The sequence below is a fragment of the Haemaphysalis longicornis genome, unplaced genomic scaffold (genome assembly GCF_048455015.1).
Source record: "Haemaphysalis longicornis isolate Haplotype H1 unplaced genomic scaffold, Haemaphysalis longicornis Haplotype H1 scaffold_12, whole genome shotgun sequence".
In the NCBI taxonomy this organism is placed as follows: domain Eukaryota; kingdom Metazoa; phylum Arthropoda; class Arachnida; order Ixodida; family Ixodidae; genus Haemaphysalis; species Haemaphysalis longicornis.
The window spans coordinates 99,357,213-99,375,402 of record NW_027526225.1 but is presented as its reverse complement, the minus strand read 5'-3'; the positions used below and the strand labels follow the sequence as shown (position 1 = coordinate 99,375,402).

At 49.7% G+C, this 18,190-nt stretch overlaps 1 protein-coding gene across 1 annotated transcript; it reads left to right on the top strand.

The window, feature by feature from the left end:
• Window positions 1-133: 133 nt before the first annotated feature.
• Window positions 134-17,729, top strand: Plap (phospholipase A2 activator protein). The gene is made up of 10 exons (XM_077693884.1): window positions 134-313; window positions 2,158-2,351; window positions 4,669-4,890; window positions 7,768-8,089; window positions 9,150-9,313; window positions 9,767-9,921; window positions 10,539-10,758; window positions 12,644-12,706; window positions 13,912-14,178; window positions 14,252-17,729. Exons 1-10 carry the CDS (start codon window positions 171-173, stop codon window positions 14,857-14,859), a joined length of 2,358 nt encoding a protein of 785 aa, XP_077550010.1. The 5' UTR covers window positions 134-170; the 3' UTR covers window positions 14,860-17,729.
• Window positions 17,730-18,190: the final 461 nt, after the last annotated feature.

Below are 18,190 nucleotides of genomic sequence, written 5' to 3'. Positions count from 1 at the left end.
AACACTATATATAAATAATTCTTTATTTATTAAATTTAATTTTAAAGTTTTATTTTGTTTAATATTTGTTTTCATTAAAAATAATGTTGTAAATGTTTAACAGATGCAGTGCAGTTATGCGGCTATCGGGGCAGCGGCCGAATTCCATTCATCCGGTCTGTGGAGAAACGATGGCGGCCAGGCCGTACCGGTTGAGATGCTCGTTGCTGGGCCATTCAATGGACGTGAGAGCGGTTGCAGCCGCACATTATCCTGAAGGTGCCATTGTGACCGGTTCGAGGGACCGATCAACGCGGATATGGCTTCCAAACGAGTGCGTACTCACTACTTTCAGTTCAGCACTGTGTTACTCCTTTTTGTCACCGCGCACGTTACTGTTCCGATGAGGAGTAGGAGCATTTTCTCTGCCTTTCGCAACGGCATTTAAGTAACAAATAAATCAGGGCTCCGAAAGGAACACCGTCCCCACCTCGCCCACAAAAAAAAAAAAAAAAAATTAAGTTTTCACAGAACCGAAATACGAACTGTAGAAATCGCCGCTGGCATTTGAAGGCAGGTGCGAAATTGCCTGTCATCGCAATCTGCAAGAACTGTACCGAGTGCTAGCAGCACCAGTTCAGTTGCTGTCCCCACTGGCCAGCTGTTTCGAGTTCATTGCTTCGGTGAATGTTTCGTGTTGATTCTCTTTTTTTTCCGCCCGCCATTAGCTTAGACATTGTTCCGGCCCCTTCACTTTTCAATAGTTTATCTTACGTCAGACCCATACTGGCTAGGAAAGCGAAGCGAATGAATTTGTGTCTTTGACAGAATCCGGTGTTGACGTCCCCGTGCTATTCAAAACTGCGAAGCTGGTCGAGACCTTGTAGTGCCGATAAGATCAACGTGTGGCCGTCAGTGTTTGTCGCAAGCAAATGGTTTAACGCTCGTACTCCGAGCTTTCGTAACTGTGTCTTAACTACTAAAAGCGATTTTTTTTTTTTTGCTCTGCCGCAACCTGTGAATCAGAAAAGCGTTAGCAACAAGATAAGAAAAGCCTATTCCATTTGGTTTCACGGGAAGTTTTGTTTTACACGGGTGAGTACACAAACAGTACGTAATCCTCTGATTTGCATCCGAATCGCACGTTTTGTGCTAATGTGGGAAGAGTTTTACAGAACAGCATAAAATAATTCGCCTAACCCAGCGTTCCTATCCTAAGGACATAACAGTGTCTACACAAATGGGAAATGTAGGTGAGATAAAGGACAGGAGAGGACTTGTCGTGGGTGGGCCCTTTGTCAGCACCGTTTTAATTCCCGTAGAACAGCTGAAAAATGGTGAAACGGTCCGCCCAGATAAGTCCTTGCGGTCATATCTAGTCTGGTAACCTGGCGAATCACACTTGTTCACAAGACCTTGCTTACGTAGGTAACTGTGGTGCTTCTCTCTCACACTACAGAATCTGAGCGTCAGTTTGGCCGTAGCGGACACAGATCTCCATTTTCTTTTTCTAGCATCCCGTCCTCTGTCATAGCCAACATATAAGAGGCTCACTTCCCTTACGGCAAACCAAATAACCCGCACTATCGTGCTATTGTGGCTCGCTTTGCCACGTTGTAGCAGTTGCTGCCAATACTGAATTCCAAATATGCCAAATTGATGGCTAGCATGCTCTGGTCAAGCCGTTTGGTAGGGGAGCGAGCAGCTTGGAGTAGCGTGCATCGAGGGCATTCCAGCTCACGTTAACAGGGCCGCAGTGGCTAAGGGTGGATTGTACTGTTGAGCACGAGGAAGCAAGTTTGATTCCCGGTCACGGCGGCCGCTTTTCTGATGGAGGCGAAAAGCAAAAACGCCCGTGTGTTTGAGATTTGGGCGCACGTTAAAGATCCCCAGGTGGCCAAAAGTAATCCGGGGCCCTCTACTACGGCGCGCCTAATCGCCTGCGTTGTGTCGGCGTGTTAAACCCGAAAATCAACCAATCGTGTTAATGGGATGTTTGGCAGGGCATGTGATGCACAGTGTGAACAACAGGTGGACCGCACAGAATGCACAAAGCAGTGGGGAGGCAGAGGGCGTTCGGTGATGAGAAAATGTGAAGAGAACGGAATGGTTAAGGGCAGTTTTAGACAGCTGGGCAGCAGTGTATGACAGCGTCGAGCTTTCCTCTCCCCTCGCCAGGGGCGGCGTGGACTACACGGAGAGCCAGTGCCTGACGGGGCCGAGCAACTTTGTGTCGAGCGTGTGCACGGTGCCCCCGTCGGACCAGTACGGCTCGGGCCTCATCCTGGTGGGCAGCAACGACTGCTGCATCTACTGCTTCAGCCCCGAGTCGCCCCAGCCCCTGTACAAGCTGCTGGGGCACAGCGGAGTGGGTGCGTTCCTCCTCCTCCTCCTCCTCCTCCTGCCTCCCCGTTTGATCCCGCCCACGGACAGGAAGCAAGCAGCAACTGTGGGTGGGGGCGAGACAGACGGGTCCAGGGAGTGATGGAATGCACATGCAGCCATGACGAACAAAAGAGAGGGGGGCAGAGGTGGTGGATGAAATTAGCTGGGACGGTGGGAATAACCCGGCAACTGATGGCCATCAGCTGATGAGCACAAAGGGCTATGCTGCCTCGATGTTAAAGCGTCCAAAAATGGGACTTCTCTATCTGAAGGGGACGTCCAAAGTGAGCTTTTAACCAGGGACGACACGGGGATGCCACGGGGCACTGTGGTCGTGCAACTGTTTGACCTGAAGAGTCTGTGCCATTCCAGAACGTTTGGGATGGGCACGTTGTCGAAAACGAGTCTTTTGGAAAGGCGAGGCGAGCAACAGCGTGTGGTTGAAGTTGCCACTGCAGTTGCAAAGGAGACATCCACAGCGGACGAGCAAAGGCTAATCCTGCCTTGTATGGTTGGCCTTTCGCATTTTCTCTGGGCTTGACACCATCAAGCCAAGGTAGTTGATGTACCAAAATAGAGCTATAATGGCCGCAATGACGTCGTTTAGGCCATGCCAGGGGTGCATAGTGAGGAAAATTGAAGGGAGCGCGGTTGGTTTTTTTTCGCGTCTTTCACAGTGATTTGCACGCTCATCGCTTCACATGCTCGTGTAATATTTGGCTCAGGTATTCCTGGCAGTGTAATCGAAACGTCGCGTAGGTTTACTTGCACTGCTCAAAGAGTGCTGCAGGGTACCTTTAAAGTGAAAACTTAACTGTCAAAAAACTAATGCATTTTTCCCTATAGACGGGTTGGCTGACTGGAAAGCTCTGATAAGATCTCTGGACACAGGGCATTTGTGTGAGCATGGTTACTTGAAAAAGGAACACTTCTAGATAAGTCAATACATGCATCGGTCATTAAAGGAGCCATGAAGACAAAACACAACTTTGTGTTATTCGAAAGATTTTGTGTTTGATAGTGCCCCCAGCGCTTGTCCGGATGCAGACGATGCTTTATTCACCGAGAAATTAATTAAAGTTAAAATTTTGATTTTCCCGTGAAATCATGCGTTTTCGTGGTCTACAATGACACCACAGGAACCGACCGCTGTGCAGCCTAGAATTCCTTGATTCACGCGTCTGCCGTACAGGGTGGAGACACGTATACGCTGACGCCGCCATTTTGGGTCACTCGCTTGTCGCCGAAGCAAGTCATTGTATCAAAACCGCGCTAAAATTATCACCGCCATGGGGTTTACTGGATGGCGCCACCACACCGCGGCAAGCCGTTTTCTGCCTTTGGTTTGTTTGTGAACGTATTTGTACCTGGCTTGTTTTGTTCATGGAGACAATCGTTTCGTGAAACACGGTGCTCGCTCGACAAATACGGTCACGTGAGACATCGTCGCTTGCATCAATCAGCCAGTGTCGTCTGAAACGACCCCAAATCCCCGCAGTCCTGTGCAGCTAAACCAAGCATAGTGCGCGCAGTACCAACAGCAGCGTACGCATCGGTACTTCTATATTTACATGTGCTTTCGTAACTTCCGCTCTTTGTCCCGTCATTCTTAGGGCTTTCAAAAGAATGTGCCCTAAATTTAAGCGCAAATAGATCGTTCGGCAAGCTTATAAGCTCTGCCTAATTTGCTTTTGCCGCCCTCCGCCAAGCGCACAGCTGTCTGGTATGACATCATAGGTTCTGTTGCAGGAAATGAGCTGGTGGGTGGCATGGCCATTCACTTTTTTCTAATTATGTTGCTTATTTGAGCGAAGTTTACATTAAAAGTGGTGTCAGTATTCTTATGAGACATGATGTCAGTATGATTCTAACGAGATATCATTCCAACTTTTGAATGAACCAAACTTGTGTTTTCTCTTCATAGCTCCTTTGACAAGGACATATTAGTAGAAATTAAGAAGAAGAAATGGATGTGGGCAGGCCATGTAATGCGAAGGCAAGATAACAGTTGGCCATTAAGGGTAACAGAGTGGATCCCTAGAGAAGGCAAGTGTGGCGGGGGGCGGCAGAAGGTTAGATGGGCAGATGAGATGAAGAAGTTTGTGGGGATTTGGTCGCAGTTAGCATAGGACCGGGATCATTGGAGATCTATGGGAGAGGCCTTTGCCCTACATTGGGCATAGATGGGCTGATGATGATGGTGAACTGATTTCTGTGCTCATTGGCTCGTAACTTTTTGTTCTAAGGCATGTGCACGTTCTTTGCTTCTACTGCTCAACACGTGAGCTGTCTGCCCCCCTGCAGTGTGTGCCCTGGCGGCGGGCCAGTTCGGCACCCTACTGAGCGGCTCGTGGGACAAGACGGCGCGTGTGTGGTTCGGCCAGAAGTGCATGCTCACCCTGGAGGGCCACCAGGGGCCCGTCTGGGCCGTCCAGATCCTCCCCAAGCAGGGCCTCATGCTGACCGGCTCGGCCGACAAGACCGTCCGGCTGTGGCGTGCCGGCAAGTGCGAGCGCATCTTCACCGGTGAGCAAAGGGCCGCACCCAAGTGTGGGAAGCAGCTTTTAATTGCTTCCAGGCAGCAGCCGTGTGTCGGTGGTGTCCTTGACGTGATTTTGTGCCATGTTATTCTGTGGGAGTGAAAAAGTGTGACGATGTCCATTTTCCTTGAATGTACGCCCTTCATCAAAATTTCCTAGGCCAACCCTAAGCCTTCTGGATCACAAAGAATTCAAGGAATAAGCTGTACCTTTAAATGTGACAAAAATAATTTATGACAGTAAGAAAAACCTGTTTTCTCTATCTTTCCGGCATAAAACGTTTCAGCCACGCTTGGGATGAAAGCTTGTAACACTGAATATTTTGCGGCCTCCACGCTTTCGGCTTGGCCTAGAAAGTTTTGACAAAGACTGTACTTAACAAAAGGTCTATTTTATGATGGAGTGCAGGCGAATTCTAAAAAAAAAAGGAAAAAAAAGCCCGAAATCAGTTCTTATCCCACCTGTCGCCTGAGACCATTTACTAGGGCAGCAGTTCCCCTGATCATACGACAGCCCGGACATGCGATGCTTTTGCGTGGTCCCTTGACAGTCTTGCTATTGTGGTTCCACTGTACATATTTAGAGTTTGAAAAAGTGTCGTCCCTACGTTTATTGCCCCCTTTCTAAAGGGGTGTTTTTTTTTTTTTTTTTTTTTTTTCGAAACTTTAAGACACTTTGAGGAATAAAAGAGGCTAAGTAGAATATCTAAACCTGAAACAGTAGCACAGGTGCCTGGGGGATATCGCTGAAAGAAAAGCAAAATTGAGACGCCGTTTATGCTTGTGCATAGGACGGCCTAAACAGAAAGCTTATACCCGTACCGCGTTTTCTGCACAACGCAAAGGGCATGTCAGCAGTATCATATTGGTGGGGTGCTGAACCTTGGGTTATAGCAGTGATGGTGTGGCAGATGAACACACTGCTGGAAGCACTGTGGTCAACCACGGATGCTGAGCCTACTTTCGGTTCATGTATTGAATCCTCGATGAAGTACTGTTGAGAGATTTGACTGAACGAAATTTGCCAGTAAATACGGGTCTTCTTTTACGTTCGTGGCTCTCTGCAAGTTTGCGTGTACACCTGCCTGCACATATCTTGTGGGTCGGAAGAAATCTGGCTGTGTAAAGAAGCACTCACATTGCAACCTCTGTTGTTTGATCAGTGTGGTCTTGGCTCCCGTGGAAATGTGTCGTGAAACAGTGCTAACAAAAAAGTGTGGTTGACCCCTCTTTCATAGGAATCGGCAAAACACGAAAGTCAAAGGGGCCTTCATCACAGGAGCAGTTGAGTGTCAAAGGAATTTCCTTCTTGTGCGAAGGGTTCGCGAGCCTGACCCCGCCGGACGAAGTGACACCGACACGCAAGAAACAAAAAAAAAAATGGAGGGTGCCTCAATTCACGCGCGTCCCCCGCACGCGAAAGCGCCGGCATCGAGGCGCCAACTGTCGGCGCTCATTAGCGGCATGGTGCGCTACTTCGCTTCGCCTCTTCTAGGCGGCGCGCTCCAACTGAATGAGTCATAGGGAAGGACATAGGGCCGTTCGTAGCATATGCTCACGTCTCGGTTCGTAGCGCAGTGGGAAGAGCGCCACGTACCTCCGTTGCGGCCAGAGAGTCATGGGATCGAAACTGGGCGCCGCCGTGTCAGTGGCACTTTTCCTGGCGACGTCAGTTCCGTGACAGATATCACGTCACCAAAATCTTTGCGTAGCCGAGCATAAAACACTTTCGTGTTAAAAGAGGAGGGGCAACACCGTGTGCTCCTCGAACTGTCCACTTAGTCTTCGCTGCCACAATGCTCATGCTGTAAGCCTCTTGTCCTTGCTTTGATATGGTGCGGTTGCAGGCTGTGTGTTAAATTGGCAGCTAACCTGATGACAATTTTTCTGAGCTGTTGCCGCCACTTTGGTTTGTGTCGGGTGTCCCCAGAGCATTCATTTTCGGAACCAGTGCTCTATATGTCGCCTACGTGAAATATTGGGAGTGATTAGGCTTAAATGTCTTATTTCCTTTATTGGACTGACTTGATCATTGAATAACAACTTTAATTGCTCAGCACTCATGTGTTCTTTCTTTTGGGGGGACACTGCTCATAAAAAAACTTTAATTTTTAAATAAACTCTGTGAAACTTGTCAGTCTTGCTGCTTTTCCCCCGCTGATTTGAAATATGGCATTCTTTTTTTAGTTTGTCAATAAGTTCCCGATATAATTACAGGTAATTAACCACTTTTGGAGGAACAATAGACAAAACAGTGTTGGTCATAGAACTGTAATCTTTGTATTTTCCAACACTATGAACCCTGGTGAGTGCAATAAGAGAATCAGTTCTGTGATGCATCGCTTGGAACTAATTTTACAGCTCAATGAACACTGAAGTTTAATGAGCTGTAAAATTAGTTCCGAGCGATGCGTCAAAAACTTGTGTTTTCTCTTCATGGCTCCTTTAAGGGGACCATGCAACACTTTTCCACTTTTTTCTAAATCTGAAATGCTATGTCAGCAAGCACTTCCAGTACTTGGAATACGGGGTCACAAAGTACCTCAGCCAGAAATTACTGCTGCACACTCGCAAGATAACTTGAAAACTTACTCAAAAAGCTTTTTCCTTGCCTTGGCGTTGCTTGAGTGCTCGGTGTGTCATTCTAGCGATGTTGCCGCTATTGGCTGGCTTCTTTTCAGTCGCAGCAATAAACGCACTTGATGGCCACTGTAAAGATGTAAACAAAAGCAAAGCAGAAAGTGGAAGACATATTTGCTGTGACTTTCACACAGTGCTTCCACGCATGAAAAAAAGAGGGTGACATCGTTTTTATTGGGAGTGTTGCAGGGCCCTTTTAAACTCTGTCGGCCCCTCCCTTGCAGGCCACGAAGACTGTGTGCGTAGCCTGGCGGTGCTCTCCAACATGGAGTTCCTGTCGAGCTCCAACGACTCCACCATCCGCCACTGGCGGGCCACGGGCGACTGCCTGCGTGTGTACTCGGCGCACACCAACTTTGTGTATGCGGTGTGCGTGCTGCCGGAGCTCTCCTCGGGTGGGGTGGAGGAGTTTGTGACGTGCGGGGAGGACCGGACCGTGCGCGTCTGGGCCAGCGGCGGCGACTGCGTGCAGACCCTGCGCCTGCCCGCCCAGTCGGTCTGGTCCGTGGCTTGCCTGCCCAACGGGGACATCATTGCTGGCTCCAGGTATGCTGGCAAGGCGGGCTGCCGCCACCACAGTCAGTCAGTGCTCTGTATAACACACCAGTTGCGAAACTCCCCAAGGGCCGGCGCATCAAAAGCCGGTCTGCACTGGGCACGAACTAGCATGGGGCAAGTTGGCTACCCTGTGGTGTGTCGGCAGAATGCCTTAGTAGTACTCAAGCGCTTGCGGCTGCTGCCATAAGTCACAAAAGAAAAGCCAGAGAAGCACTAGTAGACATTGCCTTATTTAATGATTCCTGATTTGAAAAGCAAGCTCTATTTTGTTTTATCTTGTCATCGCGGGGTTTGACTGTAGTGCACAACTAGCACCGGCCCTCCACCCTAGGAGGTGTCCATTCTTAAAGGACCCCTGAAGACAAAATACAACTTGGGTTTATTAGAAATACTGCTTAGTCCCGATAACAATGATACCAATATCATCGCCATCTTCGAACAAATAACGGATATATTAAAGAAAACGTGTGAAGCAGTCGCGACCCCCTAGCCAATTTCCCGCAACTTTTCTATGACGTCGCGGAACCTTGTTTGTGCGATTGGCGGCCGCCTAACTGACCTGCCGCGATAACGCATGGCTGGACGTCTGTAATGGGGCCTCTAGTTCCATTTGACCAAATCACTTGAATGCTAACGTGCAGTTAACGCATTGAAAATTATGTTTTATTGTTGGACCGTATGACATCATTCTTGCTCTCCTCACCGTCTCTTTAATCAACACTTGTTCGGTTAAGGCGGAAGGGAAAGTGTGGCGCAAAATTTGAGTTTTTAAATGCTTCTTACTTTTTTCTCTCTTTTTTTTTTTTCGTTAAAAAACATCTTTTGTGGCTGTAATGGTGCTGAGTGAGATACTGAATCCTAGTTCTTTCTAATTGAACGAAGTTGTATTTTCTCTTCATGGCTCCTTTAAAGCTAAGGCGCAAAGTTGGGCTAGCTGTTAACGAGTGTAACAAGATATGATTACTAGCAAGAGATAACAAGGATGGAATGGAGAAACGCGAGCGTCGTCCAGTGTTCAGCGTCTGAACAGAGCTGGTTGCACACGCAGCGACGGTGTGGCCCGGGTGTTCACACGGCACCCCGAGCTGCAAGCGTCGCCAGAGGAGCAGAAGGCCTTTGAGGAGGAGGTGTCCAAGTCGGCCCTCCCAGTGCAAGAGCTCGGAGACCTCAAGGTCAACGACCTGCCTGGCACCGAGGCCCTCCAGGAAAGGGGTGCGTTCCGCTGCACTTTCTGTATTCTGCCCACGTTGAGGTCCACGGAAAGCGCTTGTGGCGGGGCACTTTGGGGGCGGCTTGGCATTGGTCGGCAGTGTACGCGTACAGCGAGTACTGCACCTCTTATTGGCCAGTGTAGCTTTCGTAACAGTGGCATTTTACAAATTGTGGGTTTCGTTTCTTCCCAAAGTGTAATTGCTCAGCTCGCCTGGCTATTTGCTTGAGCCTTGGAGATTGGGAACCAGATTCACAAGTAATGTTCGGTAGCGTTGCAGGATGTGCACATCTGCGATGTAGGGGAACTGCCCTGTGTAATGACACTGAGTGCACTCGTGGTGCAGTTTTGTGAGCTCTTGCCGCCAGCAGTGCAAAGGCGTTTGGAAAAGTGTTTTGAGCGGTGTCGCCCCCTTGTGGTGCTCACGGTGCCCTTTCCCTCGCTTTGCTGGGCAGGCAAGCGGGATGGCCAGACCAAGCTGGTTCGGGACGGGGCAGTGGTGTCCGCCTTCCAGTGGGTCTCCGCCGACGACGCGTGGCAGAAGATTGGGGACGTGGTGGGGGCACCCAACTCGGACACCCCGGTCGGCAAGATCACCTACGAGGGGAAGGTGAGTGGTCCACTCCTCCCTTCCAAGCTGGCATTCCTCGAGGGGAGGGAGGGGTGGTAGGAAAGGGGCGAACCGTGCCAGGGCATTGTCTTAAGGTGGTATACTTTATATGAAATTTTACCAAGTTGCAATGGGCAGTGTTACCATTTTTAGCTCTTTGCTATTTTGTGGGGTGGGGTTCTGAGGTATGCCGTGAAGAGCAGCACATCACAATGAATATCGATCGAGTGACACCCCCCGGCACCGTACTCACGGAGTGAGAGCCAGACAGGCGAGCAAACGGCGCTTCCTAAAGAGACCGGACAGTGTCGCAACTGCTAGGCCTAGGTGAAGCTTGTGGCATCTGCCGCGAGAGAAGAAACTGCGCAGCCGCTGCGATTGACATTTCATTGGGCAGCTTCAGAATGAAATGTGGCTGCTATCAGTTCGTCCGTCAGGTGCCGCTGCCCTATCTTTCACTGTTTTCATTGTGCTACTAACTGGTCGCTTGCTTGCTGGGTGCCCATGCTTCAGTATGAGGATGCCACATCCATTGACACACCCACCCACTCTATGGCGACATTACCTCGTTCACCTTGACCATGCCTAGTTTGTTAATCACGCCACGGTGCTTGCAGGAGTACGACTACGTCTTCGACGTGGACCTGGACGACGGGGGCAAGATGAAGCTGCCGTACAACGTGACGGACGACCCGTGGTTTGCGGCCCAGGAGTTCATCCACCGCAACAACCTGAGCCAGTTCTACCTCGACCAGGTGGCCAACTTCATCATGCGCAACACCAAGGGCATGGTCATCGACAGCGGCCCCTCCAGCACCTTCCAGGACCCCTTCACCGGTGAGCTTGGGAATGTTGTGCCAAGCAGCCAAGAACCAATGCATCAGCAATATTTCAGGTTCTGACATACTGCTCAGAAGAGGATGTGAAAGCATTATAACTTCCCTTGGTGATACATAGGCAAGCTGAAGTGCCCTGAGGAGTTTATTTTATTTTATTTAGTATTATATAAGCTTAGTCACTTTCACTTCATGACAATAATTACCCAGAATCGGTGTTCTCCGTGGCTGAGGTGCGCCTGTTTTCGTCGCACACTGTCAAGTATTCTCCCTCCCTATGTGGTGTTTTGCGAGGCTTTTTGGTACCACCCGCTGGGGGCGGTCCACAGTGTTACCGGACTTTTAAGCTCATGATGTTTATAAGGTTCCGTCTTTAAACGAAAGTAAATCTTGTGGAGAGCTGTTACAATTAAAGCTATTCTACTAGGTTCCCCATTTTGACTGATAGCATCCTCGATAAACTGCACCAGTGCGCACTATCTGTCCTCAATAAACCAGTTTGCACTGTCATGCACCGAGAGAGTCAACAGAGCGCCGGGGTGCAATCCCAAGATGCATCGCGAACGACGCCGAGGAAATGGCTGTTTATTCTTGATTTCACAGTGCACACAACAAACAAGGACGATAGGGAGAGCGAGATATCCTTGTCCTTGTTATGTATCATCCTTGTTTGTTGTTTATGCTGTGAAATCAAGAATATGGAGCACCAACTCACCCAAGCGTCAAACGTTAATCAGGCTGTTTATTGTTGTTGACAAGAATGGGTTGCTTGCAAATTCATCAGGCAGAGGACACAAGAGGACATATGAGCACACAAACTAGGAATTTCTCTTACTGCAAAGAAGGCTGCATGGCTAGCTAGTAGGAGTAAATATTTGATGCTTGCATTCGTTCGGTTGAGGTATCAAATGAGGTATCACGCACAGTTACTAAAGTTCCTAGACCTTGAAGGGCGTGCATATTTTGCCGTAGCCGAGAGGCAGGCTGTGACTGCAGGCACTCACGTTGTTGTGGCTCTCAGAAGATGCTTAGTGGGAGTACATTGTCGAGCGTGTGTGAGGGGTATCGGTTGTAAGGTGGCTTTCAATAAGTATCAGTTTGTAGCAGCGCTGTGTCATACTGAGCTGCCTTATCGGAACTTGTCGACGCTTTCATGAGTTGCTCTCAAAGCCCAAGAGACAACGCTAGTGTAGAACCGCTCAGTTTGTCCTCGATCAACACTGCGTGTTTATCGCGGACGCTACGAGTTTCGCTTTGGGTCAAGTGTTTCACGTTAGTTTGCAAGTGCGGCCGAAAGATTTGTGGGTGAGCTCAAGAGCTATGGTCCCCACTTAGTGCCGCCATAGTTGCATACAACAGCCAGCAGCGAAAGTTAGTCAGGCAGCTATGCAGCAACGAAGGTCATCAGCTTTACTGGTCGCCACTCTGACCGGTTGTATGGGTATGTCTATGCACTCCATAGATGACCTCACTGTGTGGGACTGGTTGACTGGGCTGCTCCATCGCTGCTTGCTCAACTCTCCTCCTGCACATTGTGACGTGCTCCTTACATCGGCAGATACCGGGAGAGTGGATTGGTCAGCCACATTGTTGCGAGTCGGGCAATTGGATGGCTACATGGAGGGGCTTGTTGTAAAAATAACGTTATGTAAATTAAACACAGCAATTAGGGCTTACACTTGCTGCCAGTGCTTTGTTGCTGAGCAAAAGGCTCCAGCATGTATCTGCACTAGTGACATTGCACTGCAATGGTCAGGTTGCGCTCTGTGATGATGGTTTTGGGGAACTCGTTGATGCCTGCCTGCGAGTTATTTTCTAAACACTTTGTGCCCCTTTCATTTTCTTCGTGTGGTCCTGAAAATGTTATGTTCATTTCAACTTCCCAGGTGGCTCGAGGTATATTCCAGGAACAGCTCAGCGTCGGACTTCACCCGAACCGTTGGCAAACAGTAAGTGCGGAATCGCTGCAATGTGGTCTTTAACCGTTCTTCTAATGTTCATGCCGCGACACTACCCTGAAAATGTCATTCACATATCTCAAGAAACAAAAAGGTTTAGCTCGGTGGTGGTGTTCTCTGCTGCAATCGATGGTGCCCTGGAGCTGAACCCTTGCCTTACTGGTACGTGGGCTAGTACGTAGCTCGTTGACGGTAAACAAGTGATTTCTTGCAGGATGCTAGCGGCGGTTTAACGGTGTTCGGTCTTGGCACTGGTGCTGTCCTACAGCAATACTCAATGCATCGTTGCAGAAGTGCCAGGCAAATACAGTAGAACCCCCCTCATACATTCTCCAGTGCTTCGTTTTCCTGGCTGCTGTGTTGTTTTTGTCTAGTCCCGGCGCAGCTCACACAGAGCCCCATGTATTAAAATCCTCACTGTTACGTCGTGGCTCAAAGTTGTTCCCAGATAATTCGTTGCAATCTTACACTCTGAACCCTCCCGGGCAACATGCGCGAACCGCCATTTTGACGTTTGACGACCCTCGGCCAGGCTTGGCTGCGAAACTGACTGCGTGAAGCCGCACACGGGTGCGATTCGTCACCGCCAAATGGCCCTATGTTGCTCTGTACTATCAACATCATCACTGCGCTTACAACGGAAGTTTGTGCGTGTTTGCCATAAAAGTACCACCGCAAGAATAGCACGCGCTGTCGTCGTCATCGTGCACTTCAAGCTTTGAGAATAGCGTTGAACTTGCAACCGCAAACTTTGTCATGCCTTGATGGCGTCACGGAAACGGCAGGCGCTTTCCCTTTGGGAAAAGCTTGGTGTACTGAACGCAGTAGACAAACAGCCAGTGCGGGAGAGAGTCGACATTGCTAGGGACCTTACATTGCCATGTGTGGTGTTTTCCAGCAATCGCGAAAAGCGCGAATCCTGCATTCTTGAGTTTTTTTTTTTAAGGTTCAAAAGCCAAAGTTGCCAAAATACGTGGTTGCAAGTCAAAGCTACACTGTTTTCGTTCATTTTCGAAGGTTTCCTCACTGCTGCGTATTCCTGGTTACGTTTTGTTTTCCTGGTCCGGTGAAAAACGTATGAACGGGGTTTTACTGTGCTACTACCAGACATAGAATTAGACAAAAGATCTTGGAATGCTTGCATTTTCTTGCCCACTCTGCGTGGGTGAGCGTAACGGGCCATTCCGTCTTGGCAGGCCACCACTCGCCGACGGGGATGGACTGCGCCGCAGGGGACACGACGGTGGGCGAGCGCTTCTTCCCGCACACGGTGTTCCTGCGCTTCGACGTGGCCAACACCCAGGGGATCCTGAGCAAGCTCCGCGAGTTCAACGCCCAGGTGCCCCCGGGTGACACCGTCTCCGACGAGGACCTCATCGGCCTCCTCGCCCTGTCCAGCGCCTCGGCCACGCCCAGCGACGCCCAGATGGCCGCCCTCGAGAAGGTGGTCCACTGGCCGCACGGTACGGAGGGAAGGAGACGTGCACTGGGGGCGAGATTAACCGAGAAGCCGCCCCTCTTCTTCTTCCCTCGCAGAGTTCGTGTTTCCCGCGCTGGACCTGCTGCGGCTGGCGCTGCGCAACCCGATCGTGAACAGCCGCGTGTGCCAGCTGAGTGGCGTGCAGCTGTGTAGCCACCTGATTGGCCTGCTGGCCTCGACAGGCACCAATGCAGCGGCCAATCAGATGCTCTCCCTGCGCTGCCTCTGCAACCTCTTCTCGCAGTCGAGCGGCGAGGAGCTGGCGCTCCGCGACTGGCACCGCATCCTGGCGGCCACGCAGCGGCGTGCCGCGGCCGGCTCGGCCAACAAGAACACGCAGATCGCGCTCGCGACGCTGCTGCTCAACTACGCCGTGGCCTTTCGGCGTGCCGCGGCGCGCAGCGCCGAGGCGACGGTGCAGCTGCTGACGACGCTGGTTGCCGCGGCGACGGTGCTCACGGACGGGGAGGCGCAGTTCCGCCTGCTCGTGGCGGCGGGAACGGTGTGCAGCACGGATGATGCGGCAGCGGGCGGGGGCGTTGGGGAGGTTCGGGAGTTGGCGCGCCGGCTGGAGCTCCCGCGCGTCGCGGAGAAGTGGAGCTCGACGGACGACCCGGGGAAAGTGAAGCGCTGTGCGCAGCAACTCCTGGAGACTCTGAGGTGAAACAGTGCGGGCGCTGCCACCACGATCCAACGCACCCACCGGTGATAGATGTACAGCCGTGCGGCGTCACTTCCCTCGCGTCTCCTCCCCCACCCCCCACCCCCCTTTTTTTTCTTGCCGCTTTTTTTCTGTGTGTGTGGGGGCGGGCTGAAAGGGTGTGTTTTCGGGAGTGAACCCCTGATGTGCCGGCAACGAGAGAAGTTGGTTTCAAGGTGATGTGATGAAGTTGGGAAAAATGCCGTTCCCCTCCTCACGATGTAGCTTTTTAGATTTTACCACGGCCCACTGTTGGAAGTTGTAATTTCCCTGTGCTCCCCCGTCTCTGTGCTGCCTCAATGCCCTGAACTCGCATTCTTTGGTTAAGGTGGGCAAATTGGTCGAGTACGTGTGAATACAGGGGACGCAGCATTCCCGGTTCACCTCTGACCCCTCAGGTGCTCGTTTTTGTGCTTGTGTCAGCGTAACCCACCGAGAAGGAAATTAATGAGACGGTTGTTTATCTTGGCTAGGCGACAAGCGGTGTTAAAGTGACTGAGAAATTTGAGCTGGTCTGTCATGCCTGTTAAGGGCTCCAGGCGTGGGACCCTCTTTTGGCAGCGGGAATCTGAAGGTGTCTCTTGGCAGACGTGGCGACGGCAACTCCAGCCACCTATCTACCCATGGTTGTGTTTTAAAAGTGCCAGCACTACCTGTCAGTTCCCTAGGGGGTAGCTGACAAAATGTGCAAAATTAGCAGCGACTTTGTATGCTTTGCCTTCTTATCTCTACATGATAAGTCGCATTTTTACGCCGTCAACATTCTGACGATGCCTTTGATTAAAAAGAAAAAAAAAAGAACGTACTCTCAACAGCACTTCTGCATTCTGATGGCAACCCACAAGAAGCACACCAACTTAGCTCACACGAGTAGGCTTATTTTCATGTATTGGTGAATCACCCACATTGCTTGGCTGACTAGGCATGAGATGACGCAGAGAGCTTAGGCACATAGTCAGAGGCACGGAAGGCAAGAGTTTGCACTAAAGTAACACTGTTGCGACACGCGAGCACGCTCACTTCGACATATGAGCAGTGCCACAGAACTGGAACTGTGTATTTAAACCCGGCATTTAAGCAGAAACTGCGTATTTTTCAGAGACGCATTTCATCGCCAAGCTGACCTCTTAGTTTAGGCCAACAGCAGCTCTTTCTACTTGTCGCTCAAATGCAGATGCATGGTACTCGTGGCTTGCCGAAAATTCTCTTCCTTCGAAGGAGTTGGATCGTGACGAAACGCGGTCAGCAGTGCCTCAGTGTGTGAAGAAAGAAAGCATTGTCTATTTTGCCGACGTGTTACCAGAAGTGTGCTTGAACTTTGTAAATGGCGACTCCCGCAGGTGAGCTGTTAAGCTGCGTTTATGCCTCAATTACTGTGTGTTAGTACGGGAATAAAATTTCTGCTGAGAATTGCTTGCCACAACTTTTGGCACACTAAATAATACTCTTGTACCCATGTTCGAATCTGCTCTCCATTTTGTGCTTGTTTTAAAAAAAGCGAGAAAAACATTTGTCTTGCAATAGGAGCAAGTGGTGGAACGAGATTTGCGTATTGCCTGCAAACCTGTCTTGTGCATCTTAACTTTGTCACTTTTAACATTTGTGGCAAATGACCTAAACAGAGAAACAATGGCTATGATGGAACAGCCTTGCGGACAATGCTAGAAATCGTGTTTGGTAACGGTGCATGCGCGTTACTTATCGCATTTCGCCATTTGCTACCTGATAAGGCCTACTCCTCTGCTGACACTTTCATAGTATCAAAGATTTCAGGTTTCGCTGGCTGTGGAATAACGGACACTATCTCTAAGGGTACTTTGCAACGTCGCGTAGACGTTGCCTCGTAGCGTCACATCAGATTGCCTTAGCTCTGTGCAAATACTTGGGAAGGCCTAATTAACGTTTTGCGCAGTGGGCCAGTGAGTATCGTGGGAACTTTTTTTAACACTGGAAGATTTGTAACGCCAAGATTGTGCAGCTATGATCAGGTCTCATATCAATTTTGCAATGACCTGTCCGAGCATATTGATAAATCTAAAGTTAGCAGCACTCGGTGCAATACATGTACAGTACAGTACTTATTAAAAGGAAGTTGGTCATGTTTATAATTGTTTTAATTAGCACATTTTAACTAAGGTTATTTTGGCAATGAAACTGATTCACACTGAATTTAGCACTTGTAGTGTATATCTCGCAGCAGTGGCATATGCAGGATTTCACTCTGAGAAAAGGAAGGCGAGGGTGGGGGAGGGAGAGAAGCAAGAAGATGAAAGAAAATTTAATGAAAGAAGAATGAAGATCAAAGAAAAAAGAAGGCCAGACCAAAAATAGAGATATTAAACTTCAGGGTGATGCCGTACTGTACATAACTTTCCACTGTTTTTTTGTTTTTCCGCTGTGAAATTGCAAAATGGCTTATTGTCACAGTGAGATCATTAATCGAAGCTGCACATGGTTGATGCATAGCTTGCGACATAGAAATAATTGTCGGCAGTGATAAATTGATGATGGGCAGAGTTAGCAGCCTTGATCGTTTCAGGTGCGGTACCTTGGTTTTACGAGGTTTACTGCACGGCACGGGGGCTCGAAATCCTTGCGAAATTGTGTAACTTGGGACACGGCAAGAGTCTGTATTACCATCCCAAATTGGGTGAGCTGTCATGACCGAGAATGAAGAATGAGCAGCTGCAACTGTAAAAACTAATGGCAACAGTGCTGTGGCCAGGAAAGAAAATTTTACTTCTGTGAAAAGCTGAAGTGGTTCCCGGCTGTGTTATTTGTTTCTCGAAATGTGCAAGTGAAAAATAAACTGCATCTGTTTCCATGTTCTGCAAGTTGTGTGGGACATGTCATTGTGATGAGCGAGCTGCTCGCATCACGCAATGCTGCGTGACAGACACCTCGCCCAAGCCATGGACAAGAAGGCATAACACAAGGCAGGTAACCGACAGATGGGCAAATGAAGGCAACTAATTTCCCCACAACCGTTTGGGCGAGCCTTTGTTTTGCAGAGGTAGGGCTTTTGCTGCCTTTTGGGACTGCGGCGGGCAACGCAACAGTCTGTGCTGTAAGCGGGCGGTCAACAAGTCCTGGCCTCCGCATTGTGAACCAAACACGGGACGCAAGAGGTGTTCAGTTGTCTCTTCAGCGGCGGCTGCCGGTCATACCGCTAGTGAAGGAACAAAGGTGCTTGAAGGAGCCATGCAAGCAAAATACAAGTTGTTTTATTTGAAAGGTTTTGTGTTTTATAGTGGCCCTAGTGCTTGTCCAGAAGCTAACGCTTTATTCACCGAGA

Excerpts from the sequence above, each read along its gene's own strand:
- Plap (XM_077693884.1), top strand. The coding sequence starts at position 171 with ATGGCGGCCAGGCCGTACCGGTTGAGATGCTCGTTGCTGGGCCATTCA. Across the intron at positions 12,707-13,911 it reads ACCCGAACCGTTGGCAAACA|GCCACCACTCGCCGACGGGG; the intron begins GTAAGTGCGGAA and ends CCGTCTTGGCAG. Across the intron at positions 14,179-14,251 it reads GGTGGTCCACTGGCCGCACG|AGTTCGTGTTTCCCGCGCTG; the intron begins GTACGGAGGGAA and ends CTTCCCTCGCAG.